Consider the following 23,864-nt stretch of genomic DNA (forward strand, 5'->3'; position numbering starts at 1 on the left):
AATATAGTATGGGTCTAAAGGGACACAAAGCTATTTACAACATAAATAAACATAGCTGATCTGTGCTATGATAGCTCTCACCTACATCACTGATCTGTGCTATGATAGCTCTCACCTACACCACTGATTTGTAAAATATAACTCGCCTATATCACTGATCTGTAACTATGATAACACTAACCTACATCACTGATCTGTAACTATGATAACGCTAACCTACATCACTGATCTGTGCTATGATAGCTCTCACCTACATCACTGATCTGTGCTATAACTCACCTACACCACTGATTTGTAAAATATAACTCACCTACATCACTGATCTGTAACTATGATAACGCTAACCTACAACACTGATCTGTGCTATGATAGCTCTCACCTACATCACTGATCTGTGCTATGATAGCTCTCATCTACACCACTGTTTTGTAAAATATGATAACTCACCTTCATCACTGATCTGTAACTATGATAATGCTAACCTACATCACTGATCTGTAACTATGATCTCACATCACTGATCTGTATCTATGATAACTTACATCAGTGTGATATAGGATCCTATATCAAATGCATAGTGGTATTTGAAAAAAAATATTCCCATAAGTTGGTTGGTTACAGATTATGTCAGACTATATGGTTATTCAAATATCATTATGTAAATGTACATGTGGAACATGAGGTCTCCTGAAACTGTCTTGACATAGGCACCCCCACAAGAGGTGTCCTGAAACTGTCAAGACAGAGGCACCCCCCACAAGAGGTCTCCTGAAACTGTCTTGACATAGGCACCCTTCAAGAGGTGTCCTGAAACTGTCTTGACATAGGCACCCCACAAGGTCTCCTGCAACTGTCTTGACATAGGCACCCCACAAGAAGTGTCCTGAAACTGTCTTGACATAGGCACCCCACAAGAGGTGTCCTGAAACTGTCTTGACATAGGCCAACGACAAAAGGTCTCCTGAAACTGTCCTAGTATGCACCACCTTGAGGTGTCCTGAACTGTCCTGAACATTATGTGGGTGTGTGTGGGTATACAAAATAACCCAATGGCAAATGCAGAGGTTCATCAAATGTAATATGTCCGATCATCAAAACATAATGAATAAATAATCAATTCATTCAATAACAACATCAAAACATGTGTGTTTCCATATAAAATATCTTTAATCAAATCTTCTCACAAAACATTTTTGAGTCAAAGAATTTAGTGAATATGAATAGTGAAGTATGAATTTATTGCTTACAATAAGCGTTACAACTTTATTGCATTAGGAAATGTCAGCAGTTTAAATGTGAAGAGTTTGCAGTGTAGGCAAACATTTTGGTTGGCAAAGTGTTTATGAAACATGGGACAGTAATGCATTGAATCACAGTATTCATTGTCATTACTGACTTTATTAGTTTGGTGGAAAGCATAATAAAAGCCATCGATAGCATAACAGCAGCATAACAAATTCAATATAGGCATACCAGATTTCTGTATATACGAACGTATAGAAGCCATGACATGGGCATGTTAATTTCTTGAAGTCATGGCATGGATGCGTGTTTACTTCTTGAAGTCATGACATTGACATATTAATTTCTTGAAGTGATGACCATGTCCATTTCTTGGAACCGTAACATGTGCACATGTTCACTTCATGATTCCATGACATAGCCATGTTATTTTCATCAAGTCATGACATGCACGCATGTTTATTTCTTGAAGCCATGGAGACATGTTAATTTCTTGAAGCACTAACATGAACACTTTTACTTCTTGAAGCCTTGACATGAACGCGTTAATTTCTTGAAGCCATGACATGAACATATTAACTTCTTGAAGCCATGACATGAACACATGTTAATTTCTTGAAAACATGATATGGATAAATGATCATTTCTAGAAACAACACAACAATGTCCATTTCTTGAAGACACACACACACATGTTCATTTCTCCTCAGAGTATTTGACATGACTTCTTGTGGGCTTCACCATGAAATGAAATGTGATTCACAAGCCTGTTATCCTTATTGCAGGTACATTTAAGCATTTCAGATTCAGCTTGCTACATACTGGCAGATCATCACCATACATGTTGAACTTTAACCTTTCAACTTTGGAATCCAGTGTCTTGTTTCCAAATCATGACATGTTTCCAGATTGTCTTTCTTGAGTTCTGTGATCAAGAGTTCACAAAATTATATTTTTTGACCGATACAATACTTTGTTACACATTATTTTTTGCCTCGTTTACTGGCAGGTGGCTTTTGGAGTGTGAAAGGTTTGGCTGCTCCAAAAGTGGCAGGATTAGTAGAAGCACCAACACTGAATGTTCCTAATCCACCAGCTGAAGTGGCTGTTGTTGCACTGCCAAATGTTGAACCTACAGAATAGCAAACAAAGAAGTTAGCGTGATGGGGAGTCAGAGTGAGTTTGGGGTAGGGATGGTATGAAATACACTTTACGTATTGGAATATATTAGTCATGGTTACCCAGACTCTCCCCCTGGGTGCTTCACTAAGAGACCCCCGGACAAGTCTGTGGACACATAATCCAAAGTTTTCTGCACTGGATCTAAAGCCCACAGCAGTGTATTTTCGGAATACTTCATGGTCAACTTTAGTAATAGGTACATTTGTGGTTGAAACGGACAGGTTCATTCATGATAGGTACATTGGTGGTGATATACACTGTAACAGGTTCATTCTGATGGGGTGGGGTGGGGGTGGGGGTGAAGTGAGTAGCATGCTTTATTGGGTGCCTTTGTACGGGTCCTATTCATGACACTTGATAACAGAATGTACCTGCAGTACCGGCACCAAATCCACCAAATGATGTTGACCCTGTGGTAGGTCCCGCACTCAAACTGCCACTCAGACTGGAGAATCCAGATTGTTTAGTACCTCCAAATGTGCTGCCTCCTCCTCCTCCTGCTGTAGCTCCAAATGCACTACTTGTGTTTATAAGTCCAGTTCCCAGTCCTCCTGTTGTTGCAGTATTCAGTCCCTTAGCTCCTAGCCCTGTACCTGCCAACCCAAGTCCTGTTCCAAGCAATGAACCAAATGCCCCTCCTCCAAAGGTGGACCCCGTCAGTGCAGTGGCAGTGCCCAGTCCTGCAGCAGCTCCTGTGACAAAACATGAAAGTTGGCATGAAGTAAGACGCAACTATTGTCACACGGGTATGATAACACACAATTCATTATGGTAAAAATAACTGGTAGCTAGTTTCCTAATATCACAAAAATGTACTTAAATCAGCCAATCATGAACTCCTTACCTCCGGGTTTCTGGGCTGCATTCATTGCTGTTGCCATGGCAGCAGCTGCTGCACTGGACATACTGTCAAATGGAGTTGGTCCTAACATTTCTTTGGGTAATTTCTGCTGTCTTTCTGCCAATTTCCGCCTTTCTGCAAATATATCAACGGTTTCTCCATGGAATATTTTCCTATAGTTTAAATAGTGTTCTTTTTGTGCCTGACAAGAAAAAAGTAAACATGACATTATTCTTCTATCACAGACAGACAGATATAAAAATTTATTCTAGTGTTAACATGTCAATCCACCATACTTAGTTTTGACTTTCACACACCATCAATGCTATGACAGTCTAAGTCAATGCTAAACCCATTGACTTCTCATCTATTCAGATTGAATTTATAAGTTTATCAGTCAGTGCTGTTGTCAAGCAAAATATAACCAGATGTGATCACCACTTTCTTAATATTTAACATGATCACAACAACCACCATGACAACCGCTACCAACATCACCATGAAGACTACTACACTGACCAATAAAACTACTTATTTTATACTTCATCTCATCACCATCAAAACTACTACCACTACCAACATCAAAACTACTACTACCACCATCACCATCACCACCACCACCACTACCACCACCACCACCACCACCACCACCACCACAAATCACCACTATTTAAACTACCACACTGACCATTACATCAAACCATATCTTACCTTGACCACTTCATGTACTGTTTGTAACTGTGCTGCTATAGCTATAAATGCTTCATGTAATCGGAATATAAGGATTGACAGTTCTACAGAGAGAAAACACATGTCAATGATACCAAACTGTAAGTCAATAAACCAAACATTCTTCTCTGTGCTTTGAAAACTGAAATAAGACTGTTTGATGCAACATATATAGTCTTTTAGTAAGACCTTGGAACCTGGGGGGGGGGGGGGGGGGGGGGGAGATTGCTGAATAAAGCTCACAGGTAAATGAGTACATTTGTACCTCTGTCTGGGCATAGCGCCCTCAGTGGCAACCGTTGCTCTCCTTTAGAGTAAGCAGAGCCCAAGGGGTCTAGTACCTACACTATAACATATATAGGAACAAGTGCCAAGACAAGAAAAGATTTAATGAGTATCTGTTATGACTTAATTTTCAGACATTCTGTTTAGAATTAGATTAACAAAACCCCTTTCACTGTTGAACCCTATCATCACTCAATCCTTTTCTTACCTTGTGGTGTATAGCCTAGTGGTTGTTCTAAAGATGTTAAATGACTTTCAAGTTCTTCTATCTGTACTCTGTACAACTGCATTTGACTCTCAAATTCTTCTATAAGTCTTTGGAAATACCTGTCAAAATAACATATATGTAACAATTACAATTAAAATCATGAAAAATGAAACAAAATGATTTGAATTGTAGATGCTTGACCACCTACAAGGCAAATGATGGTTTATACTCAGTAACAAGTAGAGATGAAACCCGCTGTATCATGAGTATTTTCACACCAGATGAAGTAAATATTGGGGAATAATATTATGTTTGTTCAAGCTGAAGTTATGAAAAACTATGAAAAATACTTGTAACTTTTTGAACATTTTAACCCATATCTATATTTCAAATGCTTCAATGATAGCATGCTTCTTTTGTGATTAGAACCTAAAAATAAATTTCTCACTCCAAGTCTCGTTCTCTCTCTGAACGCACACAGGTAAGCTTGTGTGTGTTATAAAATATCAGTTGCCAAACTTACTCTGATGGTGCTGTGTTCTCTAACTGTAAGGCTAGTGGAATGTCTTTAGTTCTCTGGGAAACCTCCGCATTCCTCAATTCTTGATAAGTTTCTTCTTTAAGTTTATGTACAGCTGAGGCGTTCCTCTGCAGACCATTGGACACGACAGCTAAGGCTTGCTTTATGCATACAATATCTTCTTGTACCTTAGCCATAGGTTTGGCTGAAAATCTTGTGTTCTCTTCCCGAATATCCCTCTGTTTTTTGACATGACCTCTGCAATGACAAATACAGTTAAAAGGGACGGTGATACTCAGTACAGGTTTTCATTGAAAATTGACTAATTACTAAATTTTTCAAAGTCAAAGATACATTTTAGATAGCCTGTTTACTGTGTGGTTGTGTTACATCGTTAGTTCTTGTACCTCCTAGCTCTTGTGTCTATGATTTTCATGTTTACCCTTCAAACTTATGCAGGTAGCCACAACCTCAAAAGGTGTAATTAAACAACCCTATGTTAATTTACATAAATACATGTAAATTTCATGTAAATTATCACACATACATGTATTGCTTACACAAGGCAGGGTCAAGGTTCAATTGACTCCTGTGTTCACCCCTCAGTTGTGTGTACATTTACATAATGACTTCATTTGAATAATCAGTCTGATTTTGTTTCAGGCACTGCCCTCTGCAATTAATTAAGTTACTAAGTGTATATTTTCAAATCATAATTATCAACTTGTTCATTACAAGCGGTGGATATGAGAGATGTTACGTATTAGAGCTAATGATGTAACACAACCTTGTAAACTGGCTACATTTTAGAGGTAAGGGAGTCACTATTCAGATACGTTACTACAATAAACAGTGAAAGAAAGTTATAAACTGCAAATCAAATTAGATAATGTATTTACTTACTTGAAATGTTGTACTGTTCTACTAATAGGTTCTGGTAGTGGTGTTTCCTTCAAGGCTTTATGGTCACTGTGAAGACACATTGGAATACTTGGGATTATTTTCACATTATGATTGTAAAATTTTTTTAATCTCTTATTGAGTTATTTACAAGAAAATACCGGAACTATGAATACAAAATTTAACCAAATTCAATCACTGAAGATAAATATTGAAATGCACCTGTTTATGCAAACTTGTCCTCTCAAACCTGTTAAATCCTAGGGTTTTCCTTAAGTACACCTGTTCCCGAAGTATGGCTGTTATACCCTGGTGTTTTCATTAATACACCTGTTATACCCTGGTGTTTCCCTAAATACAACTGTTACATCCAGATGTTTCTGTAAATTTACACCCTGCTATTTTCCTAAGAACTCCTGTTATATCCTACAGGCCTGATGTTTCCCCATTACTGGGACAAGCCATTAGCCAAGCAAGTGGACTTGTTATCAAAGAGTACCAATATTTACACGTGATGATGGGCTCTTACATAACACAAGTAAACAGCTGTAAAAGTGTAGTTCACAGCGTAAGATCATTTCTAAGGAGTGAGTCAATTGAGGCAAACCTTATCGCCGTCTTATATCAGTTGTTATCAATTTATTAGGCTATTATAAGTAACGCTACAAACAGCTTTAGAGATGCAAACAACTTTTATGACACCCGTTTTCGCCAGGCAAGCCCGCGGGTTTGTTGCACTTGGACCGCTAATGGTTTGTGACTGTCATGCTAAATTCAGATGTTATACCCTAGTGTTTTCCTCCGAAAACCTGTTACACCCTGGTGTTTTCCTAAGAACTCCTGTTATACCCTGCAGGCCTGATGTTTTCCTAAATACAGCTGTTACATCCAGGTGTTTCTGTAAATACCCCTGTTACACCCAGGTGTTTTCCTTAGTACACCTGTTACATCCTGTTGTTTCCCAAAGCCTACTTATCCAATTCTGTCATTTTGTTAAATTAAGTGTCCAAAACAGGTCTATGGGTGAGTAATGGTTTTCTCATTAACACATTATTGGTAGATGGTTGCAGTATTTCCTGTAGGTATATGGTTGCTGACATTTTTGTTTATTGGATTACTTTCAACAAAGGTTTGGAGAAAATACATATACTATTACCATGAAAGAAATATGCAGAGAGGTTACATGTTCAAGACATGTTCAAATATGCATTGAGTTTATACAGTCTAGCAGGCAAATGAGATTCCCTTATCTACAAAAAAATACTGTTTTTTTGGCCTTGACTGCTTTCTGAATGATAAGATAGTAACTGAGGTCATACGTTGCTTTTTATAATATTCACCGGCCATACAGGAAATACACAACAACATGTTTGGCCAAACTGGAAATACAGAATGTTAAGTTTAGATCAGAAAACATTTAGCTACAAATATATGTTTGAAAGTTTGACAATTACAATGTTTGAATGTGATCATCTTGTATTAGTTTAAATACTACAATGTAGACCATATCAAGCCTTCAAGGGTTCATAACCCTATACAACCAAACCAACCAATCAATATTTATTGAGAGTCAAGTAGTGACACGGCCAGTGTGCAAATACATATACAGTCAAATGAGAAACTTATAGTCATAGACCTCATGTAATAATCATTACTACATATATTTGATTGCAACATTGACTTCAATGAATGGAGAATACTGTCAACCAATCATCAGTGAACCTGTAGCTAAATCAGCCTGGATTATAGAGTTTCTGGATACAATTTAAAAAGTTGTGGAAATACTTCAAACTACAGGTATGTTTGTACTATGGAAGGTAAATGGGAGAATGAAATATCAATGTGTAAATCGTTACATTTAGGGTTAATTTATGTAATTAATGTTGTCAAGTACTCTGGTCTAAATCAATGGCAAAGAAACTTACACAAAATATGCATTGCAGTTTCTTTGGCGATGTTTATATCTGATCTAATGTTGTCCTATTACCAACTATGTGATGTTTCACTGTACACAAAGTTTTCATTATATTAGTTCAAGAAAGTTAGGTAAAATTTACAGTAAAAGATAAACTGATCAGGAAGCTAGATAAACTACCTTGACTTGTCTCCTGTGGATGATGTGCCTGTTCCTGTAGTTGTAGTGGTTTGGTCAATACCGCCCAGTCCCCTACTTGCAGTACTGGTGGCAGTAGTAGTAAGTCCTCCTAGTCCAGTGGCTGTTGTTCCACCAAGCCCCCCTAAGCCGAGTCCACTGGTGGTGGTAGTTGTTCCCAGTCCACCTAATCCTAGTCCAGTTGTGGCTGTACTTGTGCCAAGGCCACCCAAACCCAATCCTGAAGTTCCAGTTGTTGAAGTTAACCCACCCAATCCTAAACCAGTACCCGCAGTGCTGGTACTAAGTCCACCCAGGCCAAGCCCACCAGCAGTACTTGTAGTTGTGCCTAACCCACCTAACCCCAATCCCGTTGTAGCTGTGCTAGTTCCTAGCCCACCTAAGCCAAGTCCAGAAGTAGTTGTACTTGTTCCAAGCCCACCTAACCCAAGTCCAGTAGTTCCTGTGCTTGTACCTAATCCAAGCCCAGTAGCGGTACCTGTACCCAGTCCAAGACCAGTACCTGTGGCACCTGTACCCAGCCCAAGTCCAGTAGTTGTTGTGCTTGTACCCAGTCCAAGACCAGTACTTGCAGTTCCAGTACCCAGCCCTAATCCTGGTAATGCTGTACTTGTACCTAAACCAAGTCCAGTACTTGGAGTGGCTGTACCAAGACCTAATCCAGCAGTAGCAGTACCGGCACCAACTCCAGCTGTGCTGGTACCCAGTCCTCCGAGTCCAAGGCCAGTACCTGTACTTGTTGCCCCAAGACCAACTCCTCCACCTAAACCAAGTCCAGTAGAAGTAGGTGCAGCAGTTCCAGTTAAGGATGACATGCCTGCAAGACACATTGTATCGTTAATATATGGATGAGTGAAAGCACCACAAAAATATGACAAAATGTATTGATTTTTATAACTAATTACTATGATGCTATGTACAACACAGTACAGTAGTATAACAGTAGTATATTATACCAAACTGTATTACTTTAAAGGGGAACACCACCCAAGGAAACATTTATTTTCATAAAATTTGGGTTCTTGAGTCATTCATGATTTCACATCACCTACATTTTTCGCGACTGCCAGGAAACACCAAACTGAAACTATTTTTCATCTCCATTGTTCTTTCATTGGTACACCATATCCCAAAAGGTTTTGGCAGATATGAATATGGATTAGATGAACGCTAATATTCACAACTCCTAAGTGCTTATTTCCTTCGGATAAATAGTCACAAATCTGCATTATTCATCTCGTATGATATCGTGAAATGACTCTCTAGAACCCAAAATTTATGAAAATAACTTTCTATCCTGGAGTGGCTTTCCACTTTAATTAAATTGTACAGTATGGTTTTTTGTTCATTATTTCCAGTACCTTATTGCTTACTCTATCGGTGCATGATTAAATATCAAAGTACCACCTTTGTCCTGAGTACACACACTGATACATAGAGTTCAAAGTCTTATCATGTCCATATAGCAACTCACTTGACTCATGGGAAGTATGTCAAGCACACTTTGTAAATGTTCAAAACCACGATGTACATTGGATAACATTTGCAGTGTTTTAGCTAGCTGTATACCTTGCTGTATAGCTGAACGATTTTTCTTCTTTAAAAACCCAAACAGTATTCTCACAAAATTAATAAATTACTACAAAAGAGACACTATACGAGTTAATCAATGGCTGACATCATTTGTACTAAAGCTGCACTCGGTGTAATTGGAGTATTTTTTTCAATCAGACACCGATTCTGCACATTGTTAAAATACAACTTTTAGACATTGTACATGTTAATTAGAGGTTGATTTTATCCACAGGTAGTACAGTAACAAGTTGAAATTGTAATCATGTTGGGGGCGCTGATTTTAGGGTGTGGACCCAAAATTAAATTAGATTGGATTTATTGTATGGTACCATTATGTGTACAACTATACAAATGTGTTCACCCACAGGTGATTCAATACTGTTCAGGGTGTATGATATTACGACTAAGTTATTATAACTAACAAGACAGTATTGAAAAATGTCCCAGTTGCAACTAGTACAGCTTTAAAGTTCTATGATAAGATGTTGACAACTGATGCAAAACCTTGTTTTTTCTTAATTTTGGGTGCTGACCCAATGTTACCTTTTCTTCATGTTTATGCTGTTGTACAAAATGTGTAGAGGTACACAGACAAATTTATTTAGAGTGAACTAATTCATCATACATGTACTTTGGGATGTACAGCAGCATCAAGAATAACTGCTGAAAGTATAGTCTAGTTTATGACTTCACAATTCACAATTGCACGAATTGAGATTCCAATGAAAGAATCTTTCCATCCACCTGATTACGTGCAATTATTATACACACAAAGTGAAGTTATCTAAATCTTGACTCTTCACTCAAGTAATGGCACAGTATCTAAGTAGTTAACAGACAATACTGGACAAAATGAAATTGGCCTGTGCGTGTCAGAGATATGGCTTCTTCTGTTGGAGCTGAATAAGGAAACAAACCAAACTAATACACACATAAAACTAAGTATGGGTACACCATATTTGGTGCAATTTGGGAATTTATTACAAATGTAGGTCCATTTTACCCTATCTTTTGGACTACTACATGGCAATTGGAGTAATACTAGTGTATGTTTCACATTATGAAGTGACTACCACATGTAATTATTAACTTGGAAAGTAATTTAAATAACATTATTATGACACTTTAAATGGTATTATTTTATCTAGACAGTTTACACTCAGTCTTGATTATGATGAATATCTGCACACAGGTTTACATCATTTTATTGTGTACAATTTACACCAGGTACAGTTAGCATTACTAGAACAATGGCATGTTCCTTTCCAACACAATCCCTTCAACAATTCACATGCTTTGCCATGTCTGAAGTCATACACACAATTTGGATGAATCCCTGCATATGTAGAAATTATACTAAGCAATTATAGCATATTTTTTATTTAGAAGTATGTTAGTGATGGAATAATCCATGCAGAAAAGTCATTTTTGAATTTTATGAAACATTTCCAGGGTTAGAGTGTTTGCCATCATTATAGTTAGCTTTGCAATCTTCAAAACTGGAAGATTCCCTTCTTTTCTTGGCACATGAGTATATATATGCACAGAACAACCTCTGGATCTCTAGGGGTGAATTACCAAGGGTTTCTAATTCAATTTTCTATTTTAAAAAAGACAAGAATTACAGAGTGAGAGGCTTTCATCATTGTGTGTAACATGTACTGACATGGCCAATTAACCCATTCATCCGTCAACTTAATGATTGATAAGAAATGTTCTCAAATACTGGCCACTTGAAATGGCTGCAGCCATCTTTATAATATATATTGATAACTGTATAACGAATGTGTTCTTGATTGTCGCCAATCAATTAGCCATGTCACGACATCTTACATACACAGAAATCTTTTTAGTGTCTGTAAGTTTTTGATATGAGGAAAAAAGGGAGATTATTAGTACACCATTGTCCAAAGAAAACAAATTCAAGGTGGCATACTGAATACACGACACTGTATCTCATACACTTTACAAACTACATGTACAGGGTGTACACTACTCTTGAATTTGTAATTTATGTGTGGCATGCATTATCAGGAGGAATACAATACATGGACCATTAATACAAGTTTGCAACTGCAGCGATTTATGTTATAAACCTTAAGAGTATACCTGTGACAGCAGATGTTGCAGACCCTAAAGGCGCTACTGGGGCTGCGACTGGGGCCATTCCCAACCTTGTAGCTGTGTTAGTCCGAGTGGTTGGCTTTGCAATGCCAACACCCAACCCTGTGCCCCTCACAGCTGAACCAGCAGCTGCAGTTGATGCCCCAACTGCAAGTCAATAAAGATGCACATTACAGTCAAAGATACATTGATAAGCTGGCCAACAACACATTACACAATAAAACATGCATCAATAAAAAGCAGTAGGTTATTCATTAGAAGCACAAACCAACTAAGTGTTTTCACCACCAAAGATTTAAGAAAGATAATCCTAGAGTGGTAGAACCCAAGTATCAAGAGTTTAATCTTAATCCCATATGGTTATAATCTTAATCCTATATGGTTATAATCTTACTGTAATCCCATAAGGTTGTTTACCACAAATTTTAATCCTGACTAACAAAAGGCATATTTTACATCTGGGGACAACACTTGAAATATGATGATTTGCATGGCGTGTTCAAAATAAATCAATTTGATAATCGTACTGTACAAGATCTCCTTCAAACCATTGATGGTAGAAATCAAGCATATGAAATAAACGACTATAATAATAAGTACATTTCAGTACATTACCTAGTGAAGGTGCAGATAAACTAGGAGTACTTGAAAAGAGTCCGCTCACAGATCCTGATGTCGAGGCTGGAGCAGCACCAAGTAGTCCAGCACCACCAGTATTGGCAGTAGTTCCACCAAAATTAAAACCACCAGTAGTACCACCAGCTCCTGTTGCACTGAATAAGATCAGAATATACAAGGGAATATAAATTGCACTAAACTTCATGTATATATAGTAATCATAATTTATCATCAATTCTGACTCTACATCAGCAGCATCCCCTCTCACAGTTTGTGTTTCCCCATTTTATGGTAAATTTGACCAGACATCGCAGAAACTGTGTTTGTCACACACATATTTTTATCTTTGATGCTACCATATTTAACAGACAAGGATATTTCTCTAGACATGTAAACTAATTCAAAATAATTGTACCACGTTGCTACTAATGTGAATGTCTTTGAGATCGTGTATAAATTCTCTTCTTCTAGTGGACTGAAATCAATTTTAACATTATGCAACTATCTATACTTTACTTCAATGGAAGCACTGTATTACATTTGCTCCTATTTTGTTGTCTTTTCTAAGTCAGGATGCCTTGTGTGTGTTCTTTTATCTACCAATGTATGTAGTAGTAGAAGTAGTATCAAAGATAAAGCATGACCAACTCAGATTTTGTGATGTCTGATGAAACTCACAGGAAGAAAAACATATGCCATTTAAGTCCTTGCAGAAGGAGTAAGTCAGGACTCAATTCTCACAATTGAGTCCTGTACTCTGTCAGCAGGACTACTGGTGTCTGACAAGGTAATGGCCATCCTATCCTTACACTACTGAACATGAAATCCAAAGACAACTCTCACAATCAGAAGTTTGGTAGTTTGTAATTACACACATGGGTGAGTGGGGTTTGAATGAATATTCCTTGTTTGTTTGTCTGGCTGGCTGGTATCGATGTACATTCTGTTCGTCATTCCAGTTTGATTGACCATAGAAGTACATGTATAACCCATGGGTTATATTTTCATGGACTGACCTAGTATCCCAGTAACAAGTCTTCAAATCCACAAATTCTACTCAGAAAGAAAGGGCTAGTGTTACTGGCTTGATAGCTTATTCTGTCAATATTATATAAAATGAATAACCTGAAGACAACTCCCCACCCCCACTCCCAAATGAAATTTTGGGTAATCCTGACACTAACTTCATTTTAGTTGGGAGGTTGGTAAAAATGATTACCACATACTGAACTTGAACATCAGTTATAAATGACATACAATAAATTAATATAAATCCTTAAATTTCAATCAATGGTTAAAAATGTGAATACCTAATCATATCATTGTCAATATAGCTATATACACATTCACAGTAGTCCTGCTTGCAGACACTGTACAGCATGAGATTATGATAATGTCGCTAAGAGAAGGAAAGGAACATTGGCTGAATCAAGTATGACTTTCATCTGCAAGCAGGACTATATGTACAGGGGATTGAAATCACACTGTAAGGAAACAATCTATATTTAAAAGATGTCTTTTTGATCCATAGCAATTAGTTCATGAGTTTAATATTTCCTAAGTTCTCAAAATGTCTTTCTCATCAACTGTCGCTTAGTAATCAGCACACGATTAACGTTTAACTTAACATAAACAATGCATACAAATGTACATGATGTAACATTGTAATTTGTACATTCACTGCATGTTATCGCACGCTATGATGGTGTGAATGTCGTGATTACAAATCAGGACTACAAAGCGGACAACGACTCAACAAACACTGCACAGAACTAGCATTTCATCATCTTCTGTTCATTATTATTAGCTTGCCAGTGTGAAATTGCATTTGCTCTGCGTAACTGATCGTTTTATGTTACAGAAATGCCAGAGACATGCTTCAGATTCTAATTAACGTTCGAACTACATATCATTTTCATATATAACCACGTCGTTTCATCTTGGATGGATCATACGATCTCGGGTTTGACAACGCCACATGGATAATTTCACCTCCTTCGCAGCTTTCTACACAAGACTGTCTACAGACTACAATTACAAGTTCACAACACGTGTTTGTTCCTCTTCGTGTGTAAGCCATCTATAAAAAGAGACGTTGTGAGGAGGAGCGAGATTAACGGGAGACGCGGAACAGCAACCTACCCGGGTGCTCCAAAGGAAAATCCCGAGGCACCAGTTGCACCTAAACCACCCACACCAGTACCGGACGTCGTTGTTGCCGTCCCAAAATTGAAAGCCGCCATTTTGGAAGGATGACACCTGAGCCTCGCTCTAGGGTGTTCAATTTTAATACCATAGTGTTGGGTAAATCGTTTAATTATTTTGTATTGTATTTGACATAATAATTGACAAAGATAGTCGTGTAAAAGAAGTCATGCAGAGTTTGGTATATGTTTACATGAAGGCATGTGCTTCGCCAGAAGTTTCATCACCAGACAGAGATATGACATTTGATGTGCAATATAATGCGAACGAGGACACAATACAGATTGGCAACACCCGGATGTGTCATGGCGGATCTGATATAGAGAAAATCGAGATTGAAGAAGCGATGGAGCACATCCGTACCCCAAAGGTGAGAATTTTTATCCGCCTACTGTTTTTCACACAAAAATGGTGTGCGTAATTTATCAGAAGTATTCTAGTAAGGTTTCTTTTGGAATTGTGATATTCCTACTTATTTCCGGACGATCGTCTCTGTTGACGGTCATGAAATTTTGTGAAATGGTGTTGTCTGCTTTCATTTCAATGAATGGCAGTCTAACTGAGAAGCCAAATATTTATAAAAAATATCACAATTAAAGAATCAAAACGGATGTGGTATGCTTGCAACTTTATTGTATAATGATACATTTGTTTGTACAGGATTAGAGTCGATGTCATGAGTATTTTCTTTTTCAATGTAAAATATCACCACTTAAACATTTCATATTATTATTATATTAAATCACTTCCTCTGAACCCGATCTTGAGAAATTGTGTAAAATGGAGATAAAATCTAACTTTTTCGTACTTTTTGCTAAAATATTTCCCTAAAAATAAAGAGATTTACATGTTCAGATAGCACAAGTCTATTACAATATTTAGGATAAGCTATTTGGCTTTCATTTGTAAAAACGGTTGACACCTTTTTGCCTATAAATTAATTACCCAGTTCTGATGTTCTCATGCACAACAGCACATCATAGTTGTAGTTTCGATATTCATTCTATATATTTGGTATTTTGTACTCCCCCTATTATTGTAGATGTGTGAGTTTACAGTAGACATATGAAGGAGGAGTTCAGATGTAAAACAGTTAGAACTCAGATGTTGTTGTCACCTGACATTCCACTGTCCATTGTATGCATTATTTGTAATTACTGGTCATAAGGCCAAGAGAAAAAAAAGAATTGTTTCTGGCCAGGACAGTTTGTCTAAAATGGGGTGACAACACATTTTTTTTTTTTTTCGTTTTTTAATTCTCTACAAACCTGTCACTCAACCTACTATTTATGGCAGTTACTGTTCGTTTCATTTAGTTCTTTAGAGGAAGTATGTATGTGTGTATGTGGGGGGGGGGGGGGGGGGCAGATGTCATTTGCTTGTTCATGATTGGCTCTGCAGTTGTCTTCACTGAAGTAGGGAGGCTTATTTTTGTGTTTTCCCATGGATCTGCAGAGTGCATGGGCTGGACAAACACACACAAAAAAGACCTGACCAGAAACAATTCTTTTTATTTGGCCTAACTGATGTGTCTTCCATTGTGTCATACATAACAGTAACATCCTCTTTGCTGTCATAGTACCCAAGACAATTTACACTGTGAATGTCTTTTTTTCCCATTGAACCTACACTATTAGTGTTGCATACAAACAGAATATGTAAACAATAGAGAATTACTAATTAGAAATGTGTTCTGATTTCAGGATAGGCTGATGATGTAATATTATCTAATTTTCACACACAATGTAAATTATGTTAATTTGGGTTTGTTTCCTTTGAACTTAGACTACATCACCCAGTGTTGAGTCTAACATTCAAATGTTATCAATGGCTTCTGCAAAGGTTACATTGTGCACTGAATGTGAAAATAATGAACTATATTGTGTTGACAATGTGCCATTTATTGTGCTATAGATATAAATATAGCCATGGGCATATGCAAGTCATCGGAACTGTATACTATATATAATATCAAAACAGCTTCATAGCTTAAAATTTCATCTGAGATAATATAAATGTGTTTGGCTCTGCATGTCTTTTTTATTTTTTTCCCTTATCCTCTTCCATTCTCTCAAAGTACAAGTAAATCCTTACACATTTTTGTGTTCCAGTGTATTCTGGCACCACCACATAAGATATGTATATTGTAACAATTATAATATATTATGTTACTGGCCTTGTTAATATGTATGTTTACTTCTAAATTGTTGTACAGATGTCTTTAACCCCCCTCCCCCCCCCCCCCCCCCCCCCCCCCGACTCGTAACAGGTATAAAATGAAAAATAAGGAAAACATTTAAATAAATGACGGAATTATTGAAGTAAGAATATGCAAAGTGCTATTATCCAAATAGCTAATTTGTTTGTTAAACTTTTATTTTAAATATCTCTGGTGCACTGTTATTAATTAATTGTTTTTTACAGTATCAGTACTTTTCATTTGTCCTGCTCTTCCTCTTCAACGTCATAAAAGTACAAGATTCATTTATATTTACATGTAAAGATGGCAATGTCCACCTGTTATTTTTTTCCATTTAAATGTTTTGGGATATTTAGATTACTACATTTTTATAGTGTTTTTGGAAATAAACACCTTGTAATTTATGTTTTGATATATACTCTGAAAAGTTATTGAAGCCTGTGCCAACTGTTTCCTTATATGGCGCCCTCTAGTGTTCGCAGTAGAATTTACTTCTGTCATATCCAAATGTTTGACAGCACATATGTTAGACTGTAAGATACGTCGTGATGTTTCGCCCTCACCGGCTTCCTCTCACTAGAGGTTGGCTGATGTTTGAGGGTGCCCCGTCATGGCGTACCTAACAGACTACATATATGTAAGTGAATGTTATTTTGTTGTACTTGTATTTTCTGTAAGACAGGTAACATAAATGTTGTCTTCAATCTTGATTTGTGTAAATTATTGTGGAGAGGAAAGATTAATATTCAGATATTAGCAAAAAATTTGACAGATTATCAATTGCTGGTTATTTTCAATTTTTCAGTCGGATGCATACAGTAGTAAGTTAATGTCAAGCCAGCTAGCACTTTGCTTGGTCATATTCATGTAAGCTTTCATCTGTTTAGAATATACTTCTATAACAAGTTTACATAACTATTTTTGTAATGTCGTGGCAGTGGATTCTATGAGTATATCAGAACAGTGCCCTCATATCACATGATGGTACATGTCTACTAAATATTTATTTTTCAAACGATAATAAGTTGATGGAAAATATCGGTAAAAAATGACATTCATAAATGATTTTGATAATAATTTTCTTAGGAAAATCATAAGTTTTATTGAAATTTTGAGAATAGGCACATACCACAACATAGGTACAAACGTTTATGTATAACATTTCTGTGCGGATTATTATTTTTGTCTGATCCATGGGTTATGTTACCTAGCAACATAAATCCCAGACATAGTAATAATGGTTTTGATATTACACAAAGTACCTTTTGATCATCACTTAGTAGTTTTTCCAACCAATGTCTCGTGCCCTACAAAAAAAAATGTATATTCAGTGACACACACAATCCATAGTATGTCCTTACACCTTGACATCGTTATTTAGTGTCAGACTCAGCGTGAAATTTTTTTTTTTTTTAAATTCAAATCCAATTTCAGTTCATTGGTTTCTGTTACACTTATTTGTTTTTACCAAGAGAGAGACAGCTTCAAATTATCAGATTACATAAGTCTAAGATGTGGGTAATAGCTGTGTCTTGTAGTCACATGATATTGTCCAAGGCTAACTGACAGTGTGACATGTTATCTTGCTAGTCTCACAGTTACATATTGTCCAAGGATAACTTTGACAGTGTGCAGATGATATCTTTCTAAGTTGTATAATATAACATAGATGTATAGCCACCATATTTTGGCCAAGGGTAATTTAGGAGTTTTCTATTCTCAGTGTAACATGTTGATTATAATAATTACATGTAAATAATAAATAATCTTTATTTTAATTTTTATATTGGATAGTTCTTTAAGTATATAAATACTTATTTCCCAAGAAGTTCAGTGAGGGCCATCCCTCATGGGTTCAGTGTACATGTACATGTAGGTGACGACACAGTGGTACTACACTATAAGCAACAAGCAGTTGAAATATAAAAATAAAATTTTGAAACTCATTATCTGGAGAAGAGACCATCCTTTCACTATTGAATATGGAGATAGATTTGACAGGTAGAAACTAAAAAGATGGCCTGTTGAACTTTGTGATGATGTCTGTAGAATTTTGAGATTCACGATTTAGAAGTATTTTCACTTTAACAAAAAGATAACTCCATCTGAAATTATTTGTTCAGGGAAAACATTGATATCAGAAAATATTGAATCAAATTGACTGGTTCTATTAAAAAAATATGAAAACTTGACTTAAATGTCAAAGAGTTTAATATAACACAATGTAATTATAAGCAACAAACTTACAATATTTCTCCAGAATCTACAGCCACGACAGCTACATTTGTACACCATGCATAAACAACTTCGGCAGGACACTTGTCATTGAAGTCGGGATCAAACATTACATGCATACAGACAGTGTGAGTTTAAGTACATGTATACATATGTGATGCTGAGATGTCCACTAAGTTGAATCAGCTCATATCATTAAATATGAATTCCCGTATCCATGGAAACGGCAATGTCTGTAAGCCAGGATTGCTTTACTGATGTACTCGCATCACTTTCTTGACAGTAATAAGTCCTTTTTCCTGAACTACTTGTACTCTCGACTCTTTGGCATTTCCAGCCTATTAACATTGTTTTTACAGCTTTCCTCTTACAAATGAATAGAAAATGAAATTATCGTAATGTCTAGGGAATGCCACATATCAGACACTGTAAAGAATAATTGTTACTTGTGTCATTGTTAATAAGTGTACATAAAAATGTATACATGTTCATCCCTCTTCAGGTGAAGTCCATGTCAAAGTTAGTGGTTGGGCAGGAGTAGGCATACATGTACGTATGTACGTACCCTCTGATGTAGTAGGTTATTCTCAAGATATGAAATGACTTGTGCCGGGACAACATAGGTATAGATAAATTCTATTTCATGTTTGCTGTGGTTTCAGACCACCTTACCACACAGGAGTACTTGATTAAACTTGACATTTTCCAATACATATTGGCCGCACCCAAAAATCAGCACCCTTAACGATGATCACGATTTCAACCTGTTTCAATTCTGCTTATGGATAATATTGACCACCCCTGCTTAACATGTATATCTAATTCTTGGTATTTTAACAACTTTCAGTGAATATATTGTGGTTATCTGATTGAAAAACAATACTCTAGTTGACACCAATACAGTTTTAACATGGTGACAGACTCAAAACCAAGCTTTCACTCAAGATTTAAACTTGCCACTACACCACCTACAGATAATGTTGACTACTAATTAACAGATACAATGTCTTTTTATAAATAAAATTGACATAGTGAATATATCTTTGGTTATTTAAATAATAAAAAATGTCCAGCTAGTAGTGCAGCTTTATTAAAGCATGAAGTATTAATTTCCTATAAAATACATGTATATTGAAATGAAACCGTGATGACTAGGTTAAGTGTTATCAGCTATTAATATTGCAGTTGTTTGTAAATGGAGATATCTGTTATTTGTGGCTATATCTTTAAAAATCATTTTGATTTATCAGATATGGATGTATTGTATTTTTGATGTATGCAACTCTTTCAATTAGATTAAATGTATTCTAATTTACATATGCTACCTGACACATACGAGTTTCAGAATACAAAATTTGACAATTTGCGTTACATGCAGTTCTAATTTCTTCACAAATAAATTAAAGGTTTCTGCTGCTATAATACTTGGATAAATCCTAGCTTTCAACCCGAGTCCTCAGGTCTTCTTCAAGGGATGTGAAGTCACACGTTGTTTACACATATGTGACTTCAAAATATTGTCCCAGACAGGTGGTCCAGGTATTTTGGTGCAGTACAAAGTTTTGATTTATTTGTAACTTAATCTGTACAGATGAGTCTTCATCAAAGCTTCTTTGTGTTTAAACACATGATGCATATTAGAGCAAGCAGTTATAACTTCCCAATTGTATGGGTGTCCTTTTCCCAGTATGTTGAGAATGAGACTAGCTTGAATTTATTCAATTTATGTTGCAGAGAATAAGGAATTACTCAGTCATGTTTTAGAATATTGTCATTCTCAGCCTTTGAGAAGTCTTAGAAGAGTTCTATAAATTAAAGGACTTGATAACATTAGGGATGTCTGTAAGTACTGTAAATGTCATCTTACTTGACAGACGACAGGATAGAATCAGTGACATCCCTAACTTCAAGTATATAGCTTTCCAGTGAACCAGAGTATTTTACTACATGAACAAAATGGTTTATTTCTTTGGCAAAAAAAAAGGTTCTACTTACTACAAATAGATCTTGTGATTTGAATAATAGAATGAAGGTTCAGTTCAACAACACATACACATCTACATACATATATACATATAACCCATCTTTAGTTAGTTTCTGGTTACTATACCCATTATATGTTTGTTGAATGATGCATGTATTAATAATTCTCCCAGTAAGGTATTTATTGTCTTTATTTATATTTGAGTGAAAAGTCTTTAAGAATTCTACAGCCAGAGCAAAAAACTTTACAGCCTCTTTTGATATTGAGTATCCACTTTAGAAAATGAAAATTTTGATATAAAAACGGTACAGTTTGATGTCAGAGGATTATCAAAACAAGGCACAAAATGCCTTTTCCATAAATTCCATAAAATTTCAAAAGATTTGTCCTAAACAATAGAAGCAAGACATTCCTTTCATCACCAATATATGTTAGCACTTTACAATAAGCCAGACACAGTAAATCAATACTTTTATGTATGTCTACTATTCGGTTACTCCTGTAACTTGATATTTTTTTATACTGGCTCCATGCTAAGTATGATTTTTTTTAGAAATTAGTCCTGCCAAGGAAATTACTGGTGACCTATTAAAGAGGCATTGACATGAAAAGGAGACAGAGGAGTACTGACAAACCCTTAGGTCAGAAGTGTAGTTTTGCTGAATGAAGAAAAATTGGGGAATAACATATTTTTGAGCACTGTAGAATTCATTATGCAGACATGAGTTGTTGTGTCACAGTGATGTAGAAAACCCAGAGTAGAAAAGCCATATTTTTCATTTTAAAGCATTCAACCTGGCTTGTGTGTGATACCCTCAGGGTTTTCCGTATGTTTTATATGTTTTGGCGGGTGGGGGGGGGGGGGGGGGATCGGCTGTGGAGTAGCAGTGAAGTAGTAATATCAATGAATGTGTGTTAAAATTAAGATATAGGGACAGTCTAAATGTGTATATTGGAATAGTCTGATAATGAAAGTTATAAAAATATACACACATTGAAAATCATAACTCTCCTATTTGAGAAAATATCTTTCAGCTAAAGAAACACTGTGTATACATTGTATATTTAAAAAATAGATAGCCATGGGTAGGACATATAGCTGACCGTATATGGCCAGTAGCTAGTGCCTAGACTCCTCCAGTATAGGCTGATGGTGAAGATTAGTGTGGCATACTACATCACATTTTTTTGGTGGGAGATTATGTCCTTTTGCACTTTCTTCCCCAAATATATATAAAGACACCATCAGTTGCAGATTTTCAGAGAATTTTACACGATACTACTAAACACAAATTTTCTCTGAAAAGTGAAATTCAACATCCTTTTTCTGATTTGTGTAAGCACAATGTATTTCTTAAGTGTTTTCAGGCCTTGTTTGGATTAGAATTGAAATCTAGGTGTGAAAAACATTTGCCTGGCAGAGCTGTAGAAAAAGTTGGTACAGAACAAAAAGAAAAGATTCTATATGCAATATTTACGAGTCCACTGATAGATACACTGACACAAGAACTGGGAATTGAAACCCTAGCCTTTAAACATTTGGTATCCTAGTAACAGTGAAAGGGATCTGAGGTTGCTGTATACATTGTGGAAAGGAATCCTGACAGAGAGCTTCTAATCTCAGGTAAACTTAGCTACGTCTTACAAATGTAATTGAGTGCCAGAAAACTCTCCATACTTCATGACAGTCTGTGTCATAAACTAATTCCTACATGAAAGCATAAAAAGAAACCCAAAAGAAACATCAAAAAATACATTCTAGGAGATTGAAGATTTGAACTTTATAAATGACATTCCGAGTGTGTTTTAAAAAAAAAAAAATCATTAAACCATTTGCATTGGTGATTGAGTCATTTTCAATCTCCGTGCAATTATTGAAATGTCAGTGGGTTTTCTCTTAGGGTTTTACAGCATATAATGCATGAAATGTGATTGATGAGACGGTGTCAGCAGCACACAGGGAAGAGTTGACATTGTATAGGTTGTACACAGAAGGAGATCTAAACATAGCCACATGGCATTATGTACAATCATGTATTCCATTCAATGAAAAATATGAGATTTCAAAAAAAAAAATCAGCAAGTCACCTATAGCTGAATTGGTAGTATTGATACATAGCATCTTCACTGTCGTCAATGAGTTACATAGAAATAATTACTTTTTACATCCCTTGTTACTGTGTTGAAAGGAAATTGATTATAAAGCCTCGTCATGATTGCAGCTGCGTAGAATAGTTCATCTTCCGTGTGTGTGATTCTATGACAACAACTGATCAGTAAATACAGGGACTGGAGAATCAATCAGAATCTGCGTTAGATTATTCTGATGTGTTTAGACTTTACTAGGAGACAGGTACAGAAAGGAAATCTGCATATCACGTTGACAACGAGCTACAGGTAGAAATAAGTAGGTCTCCCCATAGATCACTGTCTGTTAAAGGAAGTTCTAAAACTACATATACTGGTATTCAAATCCAGAATTAATACCAATGCTCACCAGCAACCCCTTCAGCAGTCATGCATTTTTGGATGTGAAAACAGAAAACTGTTTGGAGAACTGTGAATTCCATTATTTGGATTCAGTAAAGAATAATGAAATACTAGTACCCAAGTATTCAGAAGTCCTTTGGTAATAAAGGTTGGTAAGCAGTGTGCCCTCTAAGCCAATTTGACGTGCCACTGATGCACACAATGTCTACTAGTGAAGCACCAAAATTTGGTGTTCCCCTATCTCTTACTATGTGGTGACTCGCAAGAAATCTCAGTTTTTGACTAAGTGCAACAACAAAATTTGGCTGTCATTAGAGGGCATAGTGGTGGTATTAAAGTAGATAAAAATCAATTCAAGTACACCAGTCACTTTATACCAGGGTTCCAAATACAAAATTATGTAGACATATGGG

General features: G+C 36.3%; 2 protein-coding genes across 5 annotated transcripts in view; one reads left to right on the forward strand and one right to left on the reverse strand.

Annotated features, from left to right (window-relative positions):
- Positions 1–1,237: 1,237 nt before the first annotated feature.
- LOC144438619 (uncharacterized) lies at positions 1,238–14,587 on the reverse strand. 4 transcript variants are annotated; one of them, XM_078127720.1, is made up of 11 exons: positions 14,480–14,587; positions 12,335–12,492; positions 11,705–11,866; positions 8,003–8,837; positions 5,911–5,976; positions 5,011–5,265; positions 4,488–4,606; positions 3,977–4,059; positions 3,269–3,467; positions 2,895–3,116; positions 1,238–2,374 (listed from the first exon to the last, which is right to left on the reverse strand). In XM_078127720.1, exons 1-11 carry the CDS (start codon positions 14,578–14,580, stop codon positions 2,226–2,228), a joined length of 2,349 nt encoding a protein of 782 aa, XP_077983846.1. In that variant the 5' UTR covers positions 14,581–14,587; the 3' UTR covers positions 1,238–2,225. The 4 variants fall into 4 exon arrangements, with proteins under 4 accessions (XP_077983846.1, XP_077983845.1, XP_077983848.1 ...); XM_078127719.1 differs by having other exon boundaries at positions 2,796–3,116; XM_078127722.1 differs by lacking the exon at positions 11,705–11,866 and having other exon boundaries at positions 2,796–3,113; positions 8,003–8,774.
- A 262-nt stretch (positions 14,588–14,849) lies between these two features.
- Positions 14,850–23,864, forward strand: part of LOC144438481 (phosphatidylinositol-3,5-bisphosphate 3-phosphatase MTMR6-like) — a 50,064-nt gene continuing 41,049 nt past the window's right edge. Inside the window, exon 1 of the mRNA XM_078127517.1 lies at positions 14,850–14,912. Within this exon, the coding sequence (XP_077983643.1) occupies positions 14,889–14,912 (24 nt within the window). The 5' untranslated portion in view covers positions 14,850–14,888. The remainder of the gene's footprint in view (positions 14,913–23,864) is intronic.

The sequence above is a fragment of the Glandiceps talaboti genome, chromosome 8 (genome assembly GCF_964340395.1).
Source record: "Glandiceps talaboti chromosome 8, keGlaTala1.1, whole genome shotgun sequence".
NCBI lineage: Eukaryota > Metazoa > Hemichordata > Enteropneusta > Spengelidae > Glandiceps > Glandiceps talaboti.

What these genes read in the sequence shown, in the direction of transcription:
- LOC144438619 (XM_078127719.1), bottom strand. Translation starts at nt 14,580, where the DNA reads ATGGCGGCTTTCAATTTTGGGACGGCAACAACGACGTCCGGTACTGGT. An exon ending in TTTTCCTTTGGAGCACCCGG is followed by an intron (nt 12,493 to 14,479) that starts GTAGGTTGCTGT and finishes GATCTTATTCAG; the next exon opens with TGCAACAGGAGCTGGTGGTA. An exon ending in TTTATCTGCACCTTCACTAG is followed by an intron (nt 11,867 to 12,334) that starts GTAATGTACTGA and finishes ATTGACTTGCAG; the next exon opens with TTGGGGCATCAACTGCAGCT.